The 13170-nt window shown below is 32.4% G+C and overlaps 4 protein-coding genes across 5 annotated transcripts; 2 read left to right on the top strand and 2 right to left on the bottom strand.

The window, feature by feature from the left end:
* The first annotated feature begins 138 nt into the window (after positions 1-138).
* Positions 139-5261, top strand: LOC124498036 (uncharacterized). 2 transcript variants are annotated; one of them, XM_075734324.1, is made up of 5 exons: positions 153-466; positions 526-3489; positions 3523-4671; positions 4753-4887; positions 4964-5261. In XM_075734324.1, the coding sequence occupies exons 1-5, from the start codon at positions 270-272 to the stop codon at positions 5151-5153; spliced, it is 4635 nt and encodes a 1544-aa protein (XP_075590439.1). In that variant the 5' UTR covers positions 153-269; the 3' UTR covers positions 5154-5261. The 2 variants fall into 2 exon arrangements, with proteins under 2 accessions (XP_046917694.2, XP_075590439.1); XM_047061738.2 differs by having other exon boundaries at positions 139-466; positions 526-4671.
* A 964-nt stretch (positions 5262-6225) lies between these two features.
* LOC124498039 (uncharacterized) lies at positions 6226-8492 on the bottom strand. The gene has a single exon (XM_047061740.2). It carries the CDS (start codon positions 8482-8484, stop codon positions 6418-6420), a length of 2067 nt encoding a protein of 688 aa, XP_046917696.2. The 5' UTR covers positions 8485-8492; the 3' UTR covers positions 6226-6417.
* A 34-nt stretch (positions 8493-8526) lies between these two features.
* LOC124497791 (uncharacterized) lies at positions 8527-11814 on the top strand. Its single transcript, XM_047061470.2, has 2 exons — positions 8527-10500; positions 10570-11814. The coding sequence occupies exons 1-2, from the start codon at positions 8675-8677 to the stop codon at positions 11750-11752; spliced, it is 3009 nt and encodes a 1002-aa protein (XP_046917426.2). The 5' UTR covers positions 8527-8674; the 3' UTR covers positions 11753-11814.
* Positions 11815-11827: 13 nt separating this feature from the next.
* On the bottom strand, positions 11828-12774 carry LOC124498041 (uncharacterized). The gene is made up of 2 exons (XM_047061743.2): positions 12079-12774; positions 11828-11997 (listed from the first exon to the last, which is right to left on the bottom strand). Exons 1-2 carry the CDS (start codon positions 12599-12601, stop codon positions 11828-11830), a joined length of 693 nt encoding a protein of 230 aa, XP_046917699.2. The 5' UTR covers positions 12602-12774.
* Positions 12775-13170: the final 396 nt, after the last annotated feature.

Here is a 13170-nt window from a genome sequence, read left to right on the forward strand (position 1 = left end):
GCAATAAAAATTAGCGAAAAATAACACGTTATATATGAAAGGTTATGTCACAACAAAACACACACACATTTGTTCCTGTGATTTTTTTAATGTTTCCATTTCTACATCTACATACATAGCGGAGTGGAAATACGCGACAATTCTTTACTGTGTTTCTGATTGGATAATTCGATTTCGCGCTCGAACCGACCGTTGGGAAAAAAAATTGATTGTCATTTTCTTTTTTTGTGTGTGTCTTTTTTTTTTGTTCTAATCATCAAAATCAAATCATGTCACAAGAAACTAATAATGCCAAAGTTCTTGGTGAAATTGACCCTAACTCTGATGATTGGCAATTATTTGCTAATCATGATACTTCTGAACGACGATCAACAAATCGACGACGATCATCGATATTGAAATTAAGTGAAGCTGAACGTCGATCGAGTAATCGTCGTGTTAGTTGGGCACAAACTTTTCAGTACAAGTAAGTTGATCCATGTTTGAACAATTGATTGATTGATTGATTTTCATTTAATAATACAGAGAAGTCTTATTGGATGGAACATCTGTGCTCACAAGTCAAGAACTAAATAAATGTCCAATCAATTTAAATGCTAATACAGATCCAATACCCGTTATGAGTGAACAAAAAAATTGTAATGATGAAAACGTTCAAAATTCGAATGAAAAAAAATGTGAATTGAACGATATCGTTGTCGATGAAAACATTCAGAAGATTAAGGATAGATTTGGACAGAATCATCTGCCGCGAATATTATCAAGATACTACAATCCAAAAAATAATAGTAAAGATTGTACTACTGTAATCAATACAGCATTGAATAAATATGGTGTTGAAATTGATCTGGCAAATCCATTCAATAACCTGTCCAATTTATTCAATCTATTCAAACGTGAACATCCTTCACAGGAAGAAAATTTTACGGCATTTTTAAAACATTTCCACTTGATTGAAGATAATGATCATGAACTAAGTTCATTGAAACAATCGATATCAAATGAAAATCAATTAATTCATACACCCACCATTTCTAGTAATTCTGCTATGAGCAACAAGTTTTTGAATTCAACAAAAATTTCCGATGCTAATCATTCATTAGATTCATTTTCTGTCATGGCTGATCAAAGCCCCATTCGAAATGATTCGGATTCAATGAACGTTGATTTGGAATATAATGATGATCAACAATCGATGACCGAACCTGTGGTAAAAACACTTCTTGATACAACATTCATGCAATTAGAATCGAATAATTCATCTCATCAAAGCGAAAACGATAAAGTGTCTGAATCAAAAAAAATCAATCCTACCACTAACAACAACGGACAAGAGGCGAATATTTTTGTAGCAAAAGCTGACAATTTTAATCCACATGAAATGAGTTTAGAAATGTCATTGGAATTATCACCAACAAAAAAAACAACATTAAAATCAGTTGATCAGATTGCCATGAATATTTCTGCTCAAACATCAGAATCAGCTGCTGATATAGAAAAAGTGAACGCTGAAAATTTTCTAAAAATTATTCTTGATGCAAGTCTGTCCATTAGCGATGATTCCAATTCAAATAAACAGAAAATGGAGGAATTTAAAATTTTTGTTGATAATAGTTGTATTGCTGAAAAAATGCCGAAAAAAGAATCACCAGTAGTTGAAAAGATTAATTTTTTCAAAAAATTGGATGATACACCCAACACAGATTATTCCATTAGCCTTGATGATGATGATGATAATGATGATGGTGATGGTGATGATGACGATAATGCAAATCTTAAAAACGATAGCAATGGCCAACAACGAGAAGATTTCATCATCAATGTTGATCAAAATCAAATTTCCAAAGAAGATGAAAATTTAATTAAACATCAAGCTATCGAATCATTTCATGATGCTGATGATTTTTTAAAAAATTTTAAATCAACCAATACATCGTTTGAGTTTGATGATTCAATTGACAATTTAATGGCCAAGAAAAAAGAAGATGAAAAGGATTCAAATGATTCGATGATTTCATTAAATAAAATAGACGATAGTATTTGGATCAATGATAATGCGAATAATGTGAATAATGAAGAGAAAATGAAAATGGCATCAACTTTTGTTCGTGATAATCATGGACAAAATGTAGAATTTACTATCCCAATGAATACGGAATCGATTCCGATTAAAATTCCTGAACAAAAACCACTACCATTCCTTGAATCAACAATGAATCATATCAGTATATTTTCATCATCATCATCATCATCGGATAAACCATTTTCTTTTTCAAAAACTGACAATATCGTCTATGATAAGACTGATGATCCGAAAACATCAGCAAATTTCAATACAACAGAAATGTCAATACAACATGAAGGTGCTTCAACAATGGGGGTAAACAAATCCGTTGAACATGAGCGAAAAATGGTTGCCAATGAACATTTTACGGCCGATTTGCTGTCCATGAATCTAGAACAATCGACTGTTGATCGTGAAAAAAAATTGGCCACTTTTCTCACATTATCAAGTATTGTTTCTGATTCGAAAATTAAAGACGATAAAAATCTAACAAGTTCTAACAATTATAATGATAATAACGATAACGATAATGATGATGAACAATGTAAAAGCGATGGATCAACATTATTCAAAGAAGCATCCAAAAGTTTATTGGATAATTTTGAGCTTAACACACCAGATACAAGTATATCACAATCCTTGAAAAATTTGTCCGAAAATGACATTTCTGAAATTGAAATTTCCGCTGAAAAGTCAAAAATTTCACCAATAGAACCTGATGATGATGGTGGTGGTGGTGTTCGAGTTGATGTTATTGAAATAACAAAAGATCTTATATCAGATAATCAAACACCATATGTTTTAACAAAACCAATCAATCTTGGTAAATCAGCAACTGAAATTCTTGAATGTCAAAATCTTGAACAACAACAGATAAACGATAAAGAATCAAAAGATGACGATTCTGGTGACGGTAAACAGGAAATTCAAATCAAAACCAAAAAATCAACTGAAGAAAGTGTCCAGTTGGAAAAAAAGGAAATCGAACCATTATTAGAAAATTTTAAACTTCCAAATCTTGATCTAATGCGTCCATCCATGAAAATGGTTATGAAAGCAGATGTGGCAAATCAGTCAGCAATAGCCGAACAGCAGTCACCCATGCCAAAGCAGATTACAGGATCAACCGTCGCTGAAATTATGACTGGAATGTCTCAGCTTAAATCAACATTACCACCACCAACATCGATATCGAAAATGTCTGTTGGTGGTGGTGGTGGTGGTGGTGGTGTTCGAAGATCAATGTTTGAGCTATCAAAAAATTCATCCAATTTTTCTCGAATTCCTCAATTGCCTACTCCAATGTCGAAAACATCTTCATTTTCATTTCGTATACCACTGGCAACGCCTGTCAATAGGCCGAATACAACAACAAAAACATATTCATCCGAACAACGTTCCAACATTAGTCAACAAATAGATAAATCGCCATCAGTAGATCAAAATGATTCAATGACATCATATTTTGAAAATTCCATTTTAGCCCGAAAATCATTGGGTGTAACATTACGTGAAAAATTAATAAAAAGAATTGATAAACAACGACAAAAAGAAGCCGAAATTTCGAAACCTAACGAAACAAAAGAATCGGAACCAATTGCTGAAACAGAACAACTGAACCTAGAGCAGCAGCAGATAATTGACGATGATAACGAACTACAATCAGGTTTAGATCAGGTCACTATTGAATCCATACAAGAACAACACGATTATTTTGGATCGGATGAAATTGAAACACCGGAACGAGTTTTATCACCAATCGAAATGGAACAATCGGTTGCTAAAATGTTGAATGTAGATGACTTATCTGAAGATCATATTGAAACAACGGAAACTGATGTCAAAGCTATGGAAAATAATGATGGTGATGATTATGAAGAAGAAGAAGAAGAAGAAACAGATTATAATGTAAACATGTCAGAAATGACTGGAAATTTTTCAATGATGCTGCATGATGTTTCACTTATGCTAGCCGACGATTCAATGGAGGAAAACAAATTTGAATTTTCCACGTATAATTCATTTACTCAATCGATCGCAATGCGTAAACAGAAAAAACGACTAATTCAGATTCCAATGTTTGATTTCATCAATGATCTTGATCATCGTGAATTAAATGTACGAATTCAATCCGTAACTCCTGATCAATTAGTATTACGATATCTGTTCAGTACCTTGGAGCTTCGAATACATCTCGGATCATCGAAAAGTTGCCGTCAGATAAACGATGATGATGGTCATGAAATTCGTGAAATTGTAGCCATGGATTTGGTTTCATTGATTGATTCGCAAAAACCCTTAAAAACCGACGTGATTTGTGGACGTGAAGATCGACCCATTTATGATTGGGATTTTTCTCCTCTAAAATTCAAAACAGATGAACATCGTCAATTATTATTGCTGTCACATGATTATGTGCACACGCATTTCGAAGAAAAACGTTCTTTTTTCGATAAAACATTCAAAGATACAAGCAAATTGAAAGAGCTTATTCAAGAATTCAGCATTCTAGTTACACCGGCTAAAAAAATGGCCGGCGAACTTCGAAGATTATTATCGGAAAACATTTCTCATATGTTGCCAAAAGATCAGGATGGAAAAATTGGGTATGTGATTGATTATTGATGAAAATTGGATTTAAAATAAAAATTGAAAATTTTTTTCTTTTTCTTCACACACACACACAGAATATCGATAGAAATTTTTGGCATACGAATTAATACTTGTGTTTTACTTCATTTCATATTTGATCATCTTAAATATCCGGATGAAGTTATCCATCCGATCATTATCGTGCCGGATAATGATCGTCATCTTTATCCGTAAGTGTTTTTGTTTTTTTCTCTCAGAAACCAAAAATTAATTTTGATAACTCTTTTTTTTGCACAATGATTACAGATTGGAAGAATTTGCAGTGGCACTAAAAATGATCAAACCATGTGCATATAATTATATAAGCAAATTGACTAGAGGTTCAGAATGTTTCATACAGGCTCTTGGCATTATAATAAAACAGGAAAAATTAGCACGTCGACGATCGGAACAGATGCGTGCATTGGCTTCATTTGAAATTCGCCGCAGTGGTTAATCAATTGTTTATTTGTCATAATCATGTCCTTGTATATTCCATATATATGAAGATTGAATTTGTTGTTCGATTATCTGTGAATAAATAAAAACAAGTTTTAAAAATGCATACATTGTCTTGTTTTTGTGAAATGTAAAAAAATTGTCTTTCATATTTTGTATAGAAATTTTTGAAATGCGAGTTACGTAGTATATGCTGGCTTGCCCTTTTGCAACACGACCAGTTCCAGTTCCATTAAATGAACATGTTGTTGTGGGCAATGAAATTCTCAAAATTTCGACAAATTCAACTCAACCACCAGACACACAATTTGATTCATTAGCATCGACAGTTGACTCAAGTGGTGGTGGTCTGAGTATTAATGGCAAATGATTACAAATTAAATTCAATTCCTTTTTTCCGGTAATAAGAGACTCTTTTTTGATTTCTTTTTATGTGGCACCACAAAATCTATATGAAAAAGATAATCACAAAGAAAATAATAATTTTCCAAATATTATTATACTTATTATACTTACCTACAAATAAAATACTGATTACAACATTGTTTGAATCCTAAAAGTTCATCAACGGCCAAATTGTCGCCAACCACGAAAGCTAAGCGGACTTTTAACAGGATGACTCGACTTGCAATTCTTAGGCCGTGTTTCTGAAAATTAATAAAATTTGTTCAACTTTGATTCATATGAAGTGGGCAAAACATACTTGCAGTTTTTTCAAATCTTCATTCAATATTAACAGTGATTTCACGGAGTTTCGTTATTCTATTTGTTGCAGTTGTTGCGCCTGACCACGGCTGGTTGTCGAATATGATCAATGGTTACAGTGTATCTTTATCTATGGTAGTGTGGCCGAGTGGTCTAAGGCGTGAGTTTTAGGCGTGATTACCGAGGTTATGGCGTTATTTCCGGTCAATCGAGTTTTTGGGTAAAACCTAAATAATCGATTGAACCTGAAACTCGATTGACCGGAAAAAAACCCGAACCGGAAAAAACCGGGACCAAAAAAAATCTGGGACCGGAAAAATTATAAACACACTCATCAGAAATGGCGTGGGTTCGAATCCCACCGCTACCAATTTTTGAATTTTTACCAAAAACTGCGTACTGTTGATATTGCAATCGTTTGATTAATTAATTAATTCGTTTGTTGTATTCTGATTTTTGGTTAAGGCGTAAGTTTGAAATCAGAAATTCGAATCAATACCAATTGTAATTTTTTTCATTTTTAATTATAACAAAATTGACTGCTTATGTCTATTTTATCACTGAAAAAGGTCGTGAGTAATCGATATTGCAATCGCTTGATTTGAAATCAAAATCTCTTCAATTCGATGCCATTGGTGTTCACGTGAATATTTACATAAACGTTGTATGTTTGATTGTAATTTACGTTGATAACGTTTCTCCCACACTGTTTGACGCCATTCACTATCATCATCATCATCATTGGTAAAACGGCCAGATTCGATAATTTGGTCAAGATTTTCCATTATCATCACCATCATTGACCACCATGTATTATCACAGATAAGTTTCAAATATTTATGGTTAAAATGATGTGAGAAATTTTGAAAATTCTCTCGTTGTCTACTACGTAATCGGCGGCCTTGACATTGATTGAGTGATTGTTTTTGCCTCAAATATTGAATCAATATGTTGAAGAAATTTTCAAAAAGGTTGACAATATTTTCCAAAAAATTGACAATTGTAAAACATTTGGATAGATATAGAATACCTGTATCTATTGGTCGTATTGTTCGTAATCGATTTATCAAATCAATGCCATTAAAACTGGTTGATGACTGATTTTGCCAAATCATCAATCGTTCAATAACCGTAATTAATCGATTTCGTACATAATAGATTTTATGGAATTGTGTTTCATATGATAATAATGATAGTTTTTCACTACAACATTGTTGGCCATCATTCATTTGGTGAATGGTCGTCCACCTAATAAATTCGAAAGTAACATCAGCAGAGAATCGAACAACATTTGAATCAACATGATCAAAACGGATTTGTCCATGGCTTAATCGATCCCGTAAATGTGGTCCATGACAATGTATGATCAGATCATTAAATGCATGAATAAAACCGATGGGTAGAAATTGTAGTAATCGATTTCGAGGTAATGTTTGTTCTTCGATGGTATCAATCTTCCAATAATCTAAATCGGTAATTAATGTACCGAAAATTTCACGAAATGTTACATAATATTGACGAGCAATGGCAGTAAGAAGACGACGATCTTCAAGATGATTAACATGACAATAAAGATAACGCATCGATGATTCAAGCAATGGAAACAAGAGACAAATCCAATATTGATTTCGTCGATGCAATTTCTCTTGTCGTTGCAAATGAAACATGTATGCCCATGCTGATCGCATTGTTCGATGTATTAATGGACATTTGAAGATTTGTTCATAATGATCACCACTTTGATCTCGAACAATGGGAAAATGTTTGTTGGCAAATTCGCTTAGATCATATAATGGTGAACGTGGTATCCAGTCGGTCGAGTGAATAGAAGACTCAGAATGTTGAGACAATCGATATCCGATTGTTGATATGATTGCAATCAAAGTCGTAATGAATGGTCGCATTTCAATCGACGTCTGCTTCACCGGACAATTTATGAATCCATGCCATAGAATATTTCGAATGTTCAATGTTGTTGGTGGTCCTAACAATACTTTTAATGGTCGTATTAAATCCGAACCAATCAATTCGTTCAACTCGGGCATATCGATTAAATCTTTCATTAACGGTGGAATTTGACGACATTTTAGCCGTAAAACATCGCCAATACAATGTTCAATGCCACTGGTCAAAAGTAAAAGGCTTAAAATTTGATTCATACAAATAAATTGTCCAGGATTTGTAAATGGGATGGCTGAAATTTCATTTCGTAAACCAATATCAATGGCATCCAAAATGTATGTTTGCCAATGTGGACCACACCATTCAATGTTTGATCGAACACTAAATTGAATCTCATCAATTGCATCATCGTGTTCTAACAATGGACAAAAATAACTATCAATTTTACGGATAAAACGTCCAATTCGGTTCACATTATCAATAGAATCAAATGATTGATTAAAATCGACTTGAAAATCATCTAAATATTGATCAATTATCGTCAAGTTTGGATGCAAACATTCTTGATTATCATTCGATTGAATCTTGAACAGTTTTTCGAATAAATTTCCAACATTATTACTAAGAAACGTATCACTTTGATGATATTGATCAATCGGTACAATTGTTTGATGCATTTTTTTCATTATAATGAAATTTGGCCAGAACCGAAATCCGTTCATAAAGAACGTTGCATTTCAATGTTTGGATTTGTTTTTCTAGTTGTTGTGTTCAAAACACATGTGCTATGATTTAGGGTGAGGTTGATTTGTTTGTTTGTTTGTTGGTTGGTTGGTTGTTGTTTAGTGATTGACGATGATGATGATGATTGTAGTGAATAATAATCATATAATAATCATATTATGAACGAAAATGAATTCAACAATTATCCAACCATTATGGATCTTTGCATTGGCCATCATATTCTTGGCATCGACTATTCATTTTGGTTATAATTTTTTATCATCAGAAGAATTACTCCTAAACGACCAACAAGATGATCCATCAATCAGTGATGATTCATGGATCAAAAAAACATTATCGATGCCATTGGAAAGTAGTCAAGGTGAACGAATGTTTGTTAATCATGATTATAGCATCTATCTTTATCTACAAGATCATTGTAATCAAACATTGGCAAAAAGTCGGCCGAAATTCAATAAATTCGTATTGTTCATTATTGATGCATTACGTGTAGATTTTGTACGATCAATCATTGGTGAAAATCAACATGAACAATCATTGGATCCATTGTTACCGTATACGGAAAAAGTGATGCAAACTAATGGTATCGGTTTGATAAGCGTAGCTACCATACCGACTGTAACATTACCTCGAATTAAGGCTTTGATCACCGGTACATTGCCATCATTTATGGATTATTTTCTTAATCTTAATCCTGTGGTCAATAGTAATAACAATAACAATAACAATGACAATGTTAATGTGGAAAGTAAAACAAAAAAACATGCGGACGATAATCTTGTCGAACAATTTAATCGACAAGGTAAATCAATCGTTTTCTATGGTGATGATACATGGACACAATTGTTTTCATCATCAGCAAATGAAATATTCAAAAGAATAAATGTAACATCATCATTATTTGCAACCGATTATACTGAAGTTGATTCAAATGTCACATATAATGTGAATCGTGAATTAAAGACACTCAATGATTGGGACGTCATGATCCTGCATTATTTAGGCGTCGATCATATTGGTCATTTACGTGGTTTTCATTCAGAATTATTTCCAGACAAATTTCATGAAATGGACAATGTATTTCGTAACATATTCGATACAATCACTTATTCTGCATCCGTCAACGATTCATATTTAATTGTAATCACCGGTGACCATGGTATGACCGATGCCGGCAATCATGGTGGTCATACAATCGCTGAAACGCATACAGCTTTGATATTTATCAGTACGAATAAAATTCATTATCAACCTCATCAGCCTTCATCGAAAAATGATCATAAAACCGACAAAGAGATTGCCATTTTTCAATTAGATTTTGCAGCTACCATTGCCGTACTATTTGGTCTAGAACTGCCACGTAAAAATCAAGGTCGAATCATTTCCACAGTATTGGAACGATTCAACATTCCACATGACGAACATCTTTGTCATCTATTTCGTAATGCATTACAAACACAAAAATTATTGATGAATAATGGTGAAGAGACAAAATTATTACGTCAACAATTCACCACTGCATTGAATCATCATTGGAATTTTATTGGCAAACAAAATCAAACCACATCAAGTGAAGAAAGTTTTGAAAAAGCACAAAAATCGTATCAACAACTTATTGGACAAATTCAACATGAATTTGTCTCTCAGACAATTGATCGTTCATTTTGGTCATCATTGATTGGTGCAATTCTAATATCATCGCTGACAGTTGTTGTTTTATTATTGATTGAAATTATTTGCAATCGTTCATCATCGATAGTGATTATTCATCTGGATCGGTTGTTATCTGGTTATTATAATAGCAATGGTCATTATTATCATGATCTCGTACCGCTTCGATATTCATCATCACCATTGGCAACGATAATCATAATGGCCATATTTATGTTACGTTTCTGTTTACTTGGTTCAATCAATTTTATGCTCAACGAGCATTTATTCTGGTATTATTCAACATTATTCTTACTATCAGTTAATTTATTCATTATTATCAAGTATGTATTTGTTGTTTTATTTTACTTTTGTATTTATTCCATTCTATGATACGAATTATTTTCAAACAGGACCTGTCGCAATCATCACAAATTCAATTGTCTAGTCATCGTAAATTCAGTTGGATTAATCGTGACATTTTTCCTATTAACATATTGGCGAATGCCCGTATTGACTGATCAAGATTTGAACCGAATCGATATTACTGATTATCTACAACGTTCATCAAATAAACGTTTATTAAGTTCACTGTTGATTACTGCATTGATCGTAACGGCATCAATGATCTATGGACAAACAGGATCAAGATGTTCATATTATTTTCTAATCACATCGTTTGTTTTAACCTATTTTTATCGCAGTTATCTAAATCAGGTGACCGTTTTTCGATTCTCCGCACTTAATTTCCTTGCAAAATGGCCGAATTTTTGTGCACAAATCATCTTCACACTTGTGTTGTTCATCATAATGGATTGTATTTATCGAAAATTCAACTATAACATAACAATACCAATATTATCAGGGTGGATTGTTTCCAATTCAAAAAAACAACCGGTTATAATAATGAAAGGTATCTGCCTGAATACATTGATCACAATATGGATCATTATGTCGATACTTTTGCTGGAACCACCATTAATGCCGGTGTTTACATTGAATATTTTGATGGAAAAAATGCTTTACTCAATCCTATCCGAGACGAACACAACGAAAATGGATGTTAAATATCGTCAACTATTCTATCGTTTTGGACTCTATGCCTGTATGGCATATAGCTCATTCTATCAACTTGGAAATCGAAATTCCTTGTCAACAATCAGTGTTAATAGTTGTTTTATTGGCCTCAATCAACATATACCGATCGTTTGTGGTTTATTCATGACAATATCCATTTATTCAACAATGATCTATTGGATGATTATGTTTTTCATTCGTTTTCGTGATGATTTTTTCATCAATAACATTGATGAGTCGAATATTCCGAAAAATTATCAAACATTCACATCGATCATAACGATTACGTTGATAAATCGTTTTGCAATGATGTCGATGACGATGTTTGTTACATGGTGGCTGCGTGATCATCTTTTCATATGGTCAATTATTTGTCCTAAATTAATCTATGAATTTTGTTTTACCATTTTGATTACAATTTTTACATTGACAATGTTTATTCTTTATACATATGATGATTGTTTTATTGAAATGCAACAGAAATCAAAAATCAATGATGATGAATGCATGATGCAGTAGATATAAATATAAATAAATAAACTAATGTGTCTAAAATTCATATATTTACCACCAAACAAAAATTCAGTCATCTTTTCATAAATGTTCATCATCGTATAATCCACTTTTCAAATGTCCTTTGCCCGGAACAAATATTTCTGTTTTTTCCTTTTCAACAGAATTCATCATCATTGTCGATTGCTGTTGTTCACTATTCATTGATCGATTATTCGTCATGATCGATAGTAATTGTAATGCAGAATCTTCTATGAAAAACAACATTTCACGAAAAAAAAGAAAGCAGAATGAATAAATGATAATGGTAATGATAATTTGAAAGGAAATACCGTTAGGAAGTTTATCTTGAACAGTAAACACTGAACCAATCGATTCATTATTATTGTTCGATGTAAATAATAACGATTGCTCATTATCATTGATCATAATTGGATGGATCAATTTCAAATTGGATTGTTTTTGTGCTTGTTCTTGTTGAATCATAGGAATTCGATTCTTCAATACCGTAGTAGTAGTAGTAGTTATTTGTTGTTGTTCTATTTTCGGATTCTTTGTCTTTGAATTAAGAAAACTTTCGGGCATTTTCACTGGAATATCCTTGGAGAATCTTTTAATTGTTGCCTGTAAACTTTGTGACATTTTTTGCCATTTTGATTTTTTCCTGTTTGATGATGATGATGATGATCGATGTTGGATTTGTTTTGTAATTGATTTCTCTTCATTAGTATTATCTTGTCCATGTTCTATTTTCGATGTTATTTTTGCTGTCGTTGTTCTCATCGACGGTGGTAACGATATGATTTTACCCGAATGATGAAATGAATGATGAAAGTTTTGATTAGAATCTTTCATCTTGGATCAAATGAAAACGAAAAACCAATTTTGCAATATAAAAAAGAACATGACCTTGTGTGACTACTATTGTGTTATTGGATTTGTAGCCAATTTAGTTTTGATTTGATACAGTTTGCTTTTGACCACGACGAATGAAAACAAAAACAAAAAAAAAACAACAACAACATCGAACAAATCTAGTGTGCAAATGACAAACAATCCAATTAGCTCAAGTTATTAATTTTTAAATTTTATTTTTAACTTACGCTATGTTTTCTCTGATCAAAACTCGAAAAGACTTTGACATTCACATATGTTTTTTTTCTTTTTCTTGACTTTATTTGTTCATTTATTCATGTGACAAATAATACTAATGTTGATATAACAACCGAAAAAATGAACGAAAAAACATTGATTGATTCAGGAATCTATCTATCTATTATTATCAATAGTTTCGATAATGGATCAATTCGATAAGAAAATATGCATCACCGGAATTACGTCCTCTATGAACGAATCTGTGTTTTGTTGTTGTTTTTCTAAAAGTCAGAGAATTCTTTTTACGAAGAAAAAAATAATCTTTACCA

The sequence above is a fragment of the Dermatophagoides farinae genome, chromosome 9 (assembly GCF_024713945.1).
Source record: "Dermatophagoides farinae isolate YC_2012a chromosome 9, ASM2471394v1, whole genome shotgun sequence".
Classification (NCBI taxonomy): domain Eukaryota; kingdom Metazoa; phylum Arthropoda; class Arachnida; order Sarcoptiformes; family Pyroglyphidae; genus Dermatophagoides; species Dermatophagoides farinae.

Coding starts and splice junctions, on each gene's coding strand:
- LOC124498036 (XM_047061738.2), top strand. CDS start 270: ATGTCACAAGAAACTAATAATGCCAAAGTTCTTGGTGAAATTGACCCT. Junction 467..525: donor GCACAAACTTTTCAGTACAA/GTAAGTTGATCC, acceptor TTAATAATACAG/AGAAGTCTTATTGGATGGAA. Junction 4,672..4,752: donor GATCAGGATGGAAAAATTGG/GTATGTGATTGA, acceptor ACACACACACAG/AATATCGATAGAAATTTTTG.
- LOC124498039 (XM_047061740.2), bottom strand. CDS start 8,484: ATGAACGGATTTCGGTTCTGGCCAAATTTCATTATAATGAAAAAAATG.
- LOC124497791 (XM_047061470.2), top strand. CDS start 8,675: ATGAATTCAACAATTATCCAACCATTATGGATCTTTGCATTGGCCATC. Junction 10,501..10,569: donor AATTTATTCATTATTATCAA/GTATGTATTTGT, acceptor ATTTTCAAACAG/GACCTGTCGCAATCATCACA.
- LOC124498041 (XM_047061743.2), bottom strand. CDS start 12,601: ATGAAAGATTCTAATCAAAACTTTCATCATTCATTTCATCATTCGGGT. Junction 11,998..12,078: donor TCAAGATAAACTTCCTAACG/GTATTTCCTTTC, acceptor TGTTTTTCATAG/AAGATTCTGCATTACAATTA.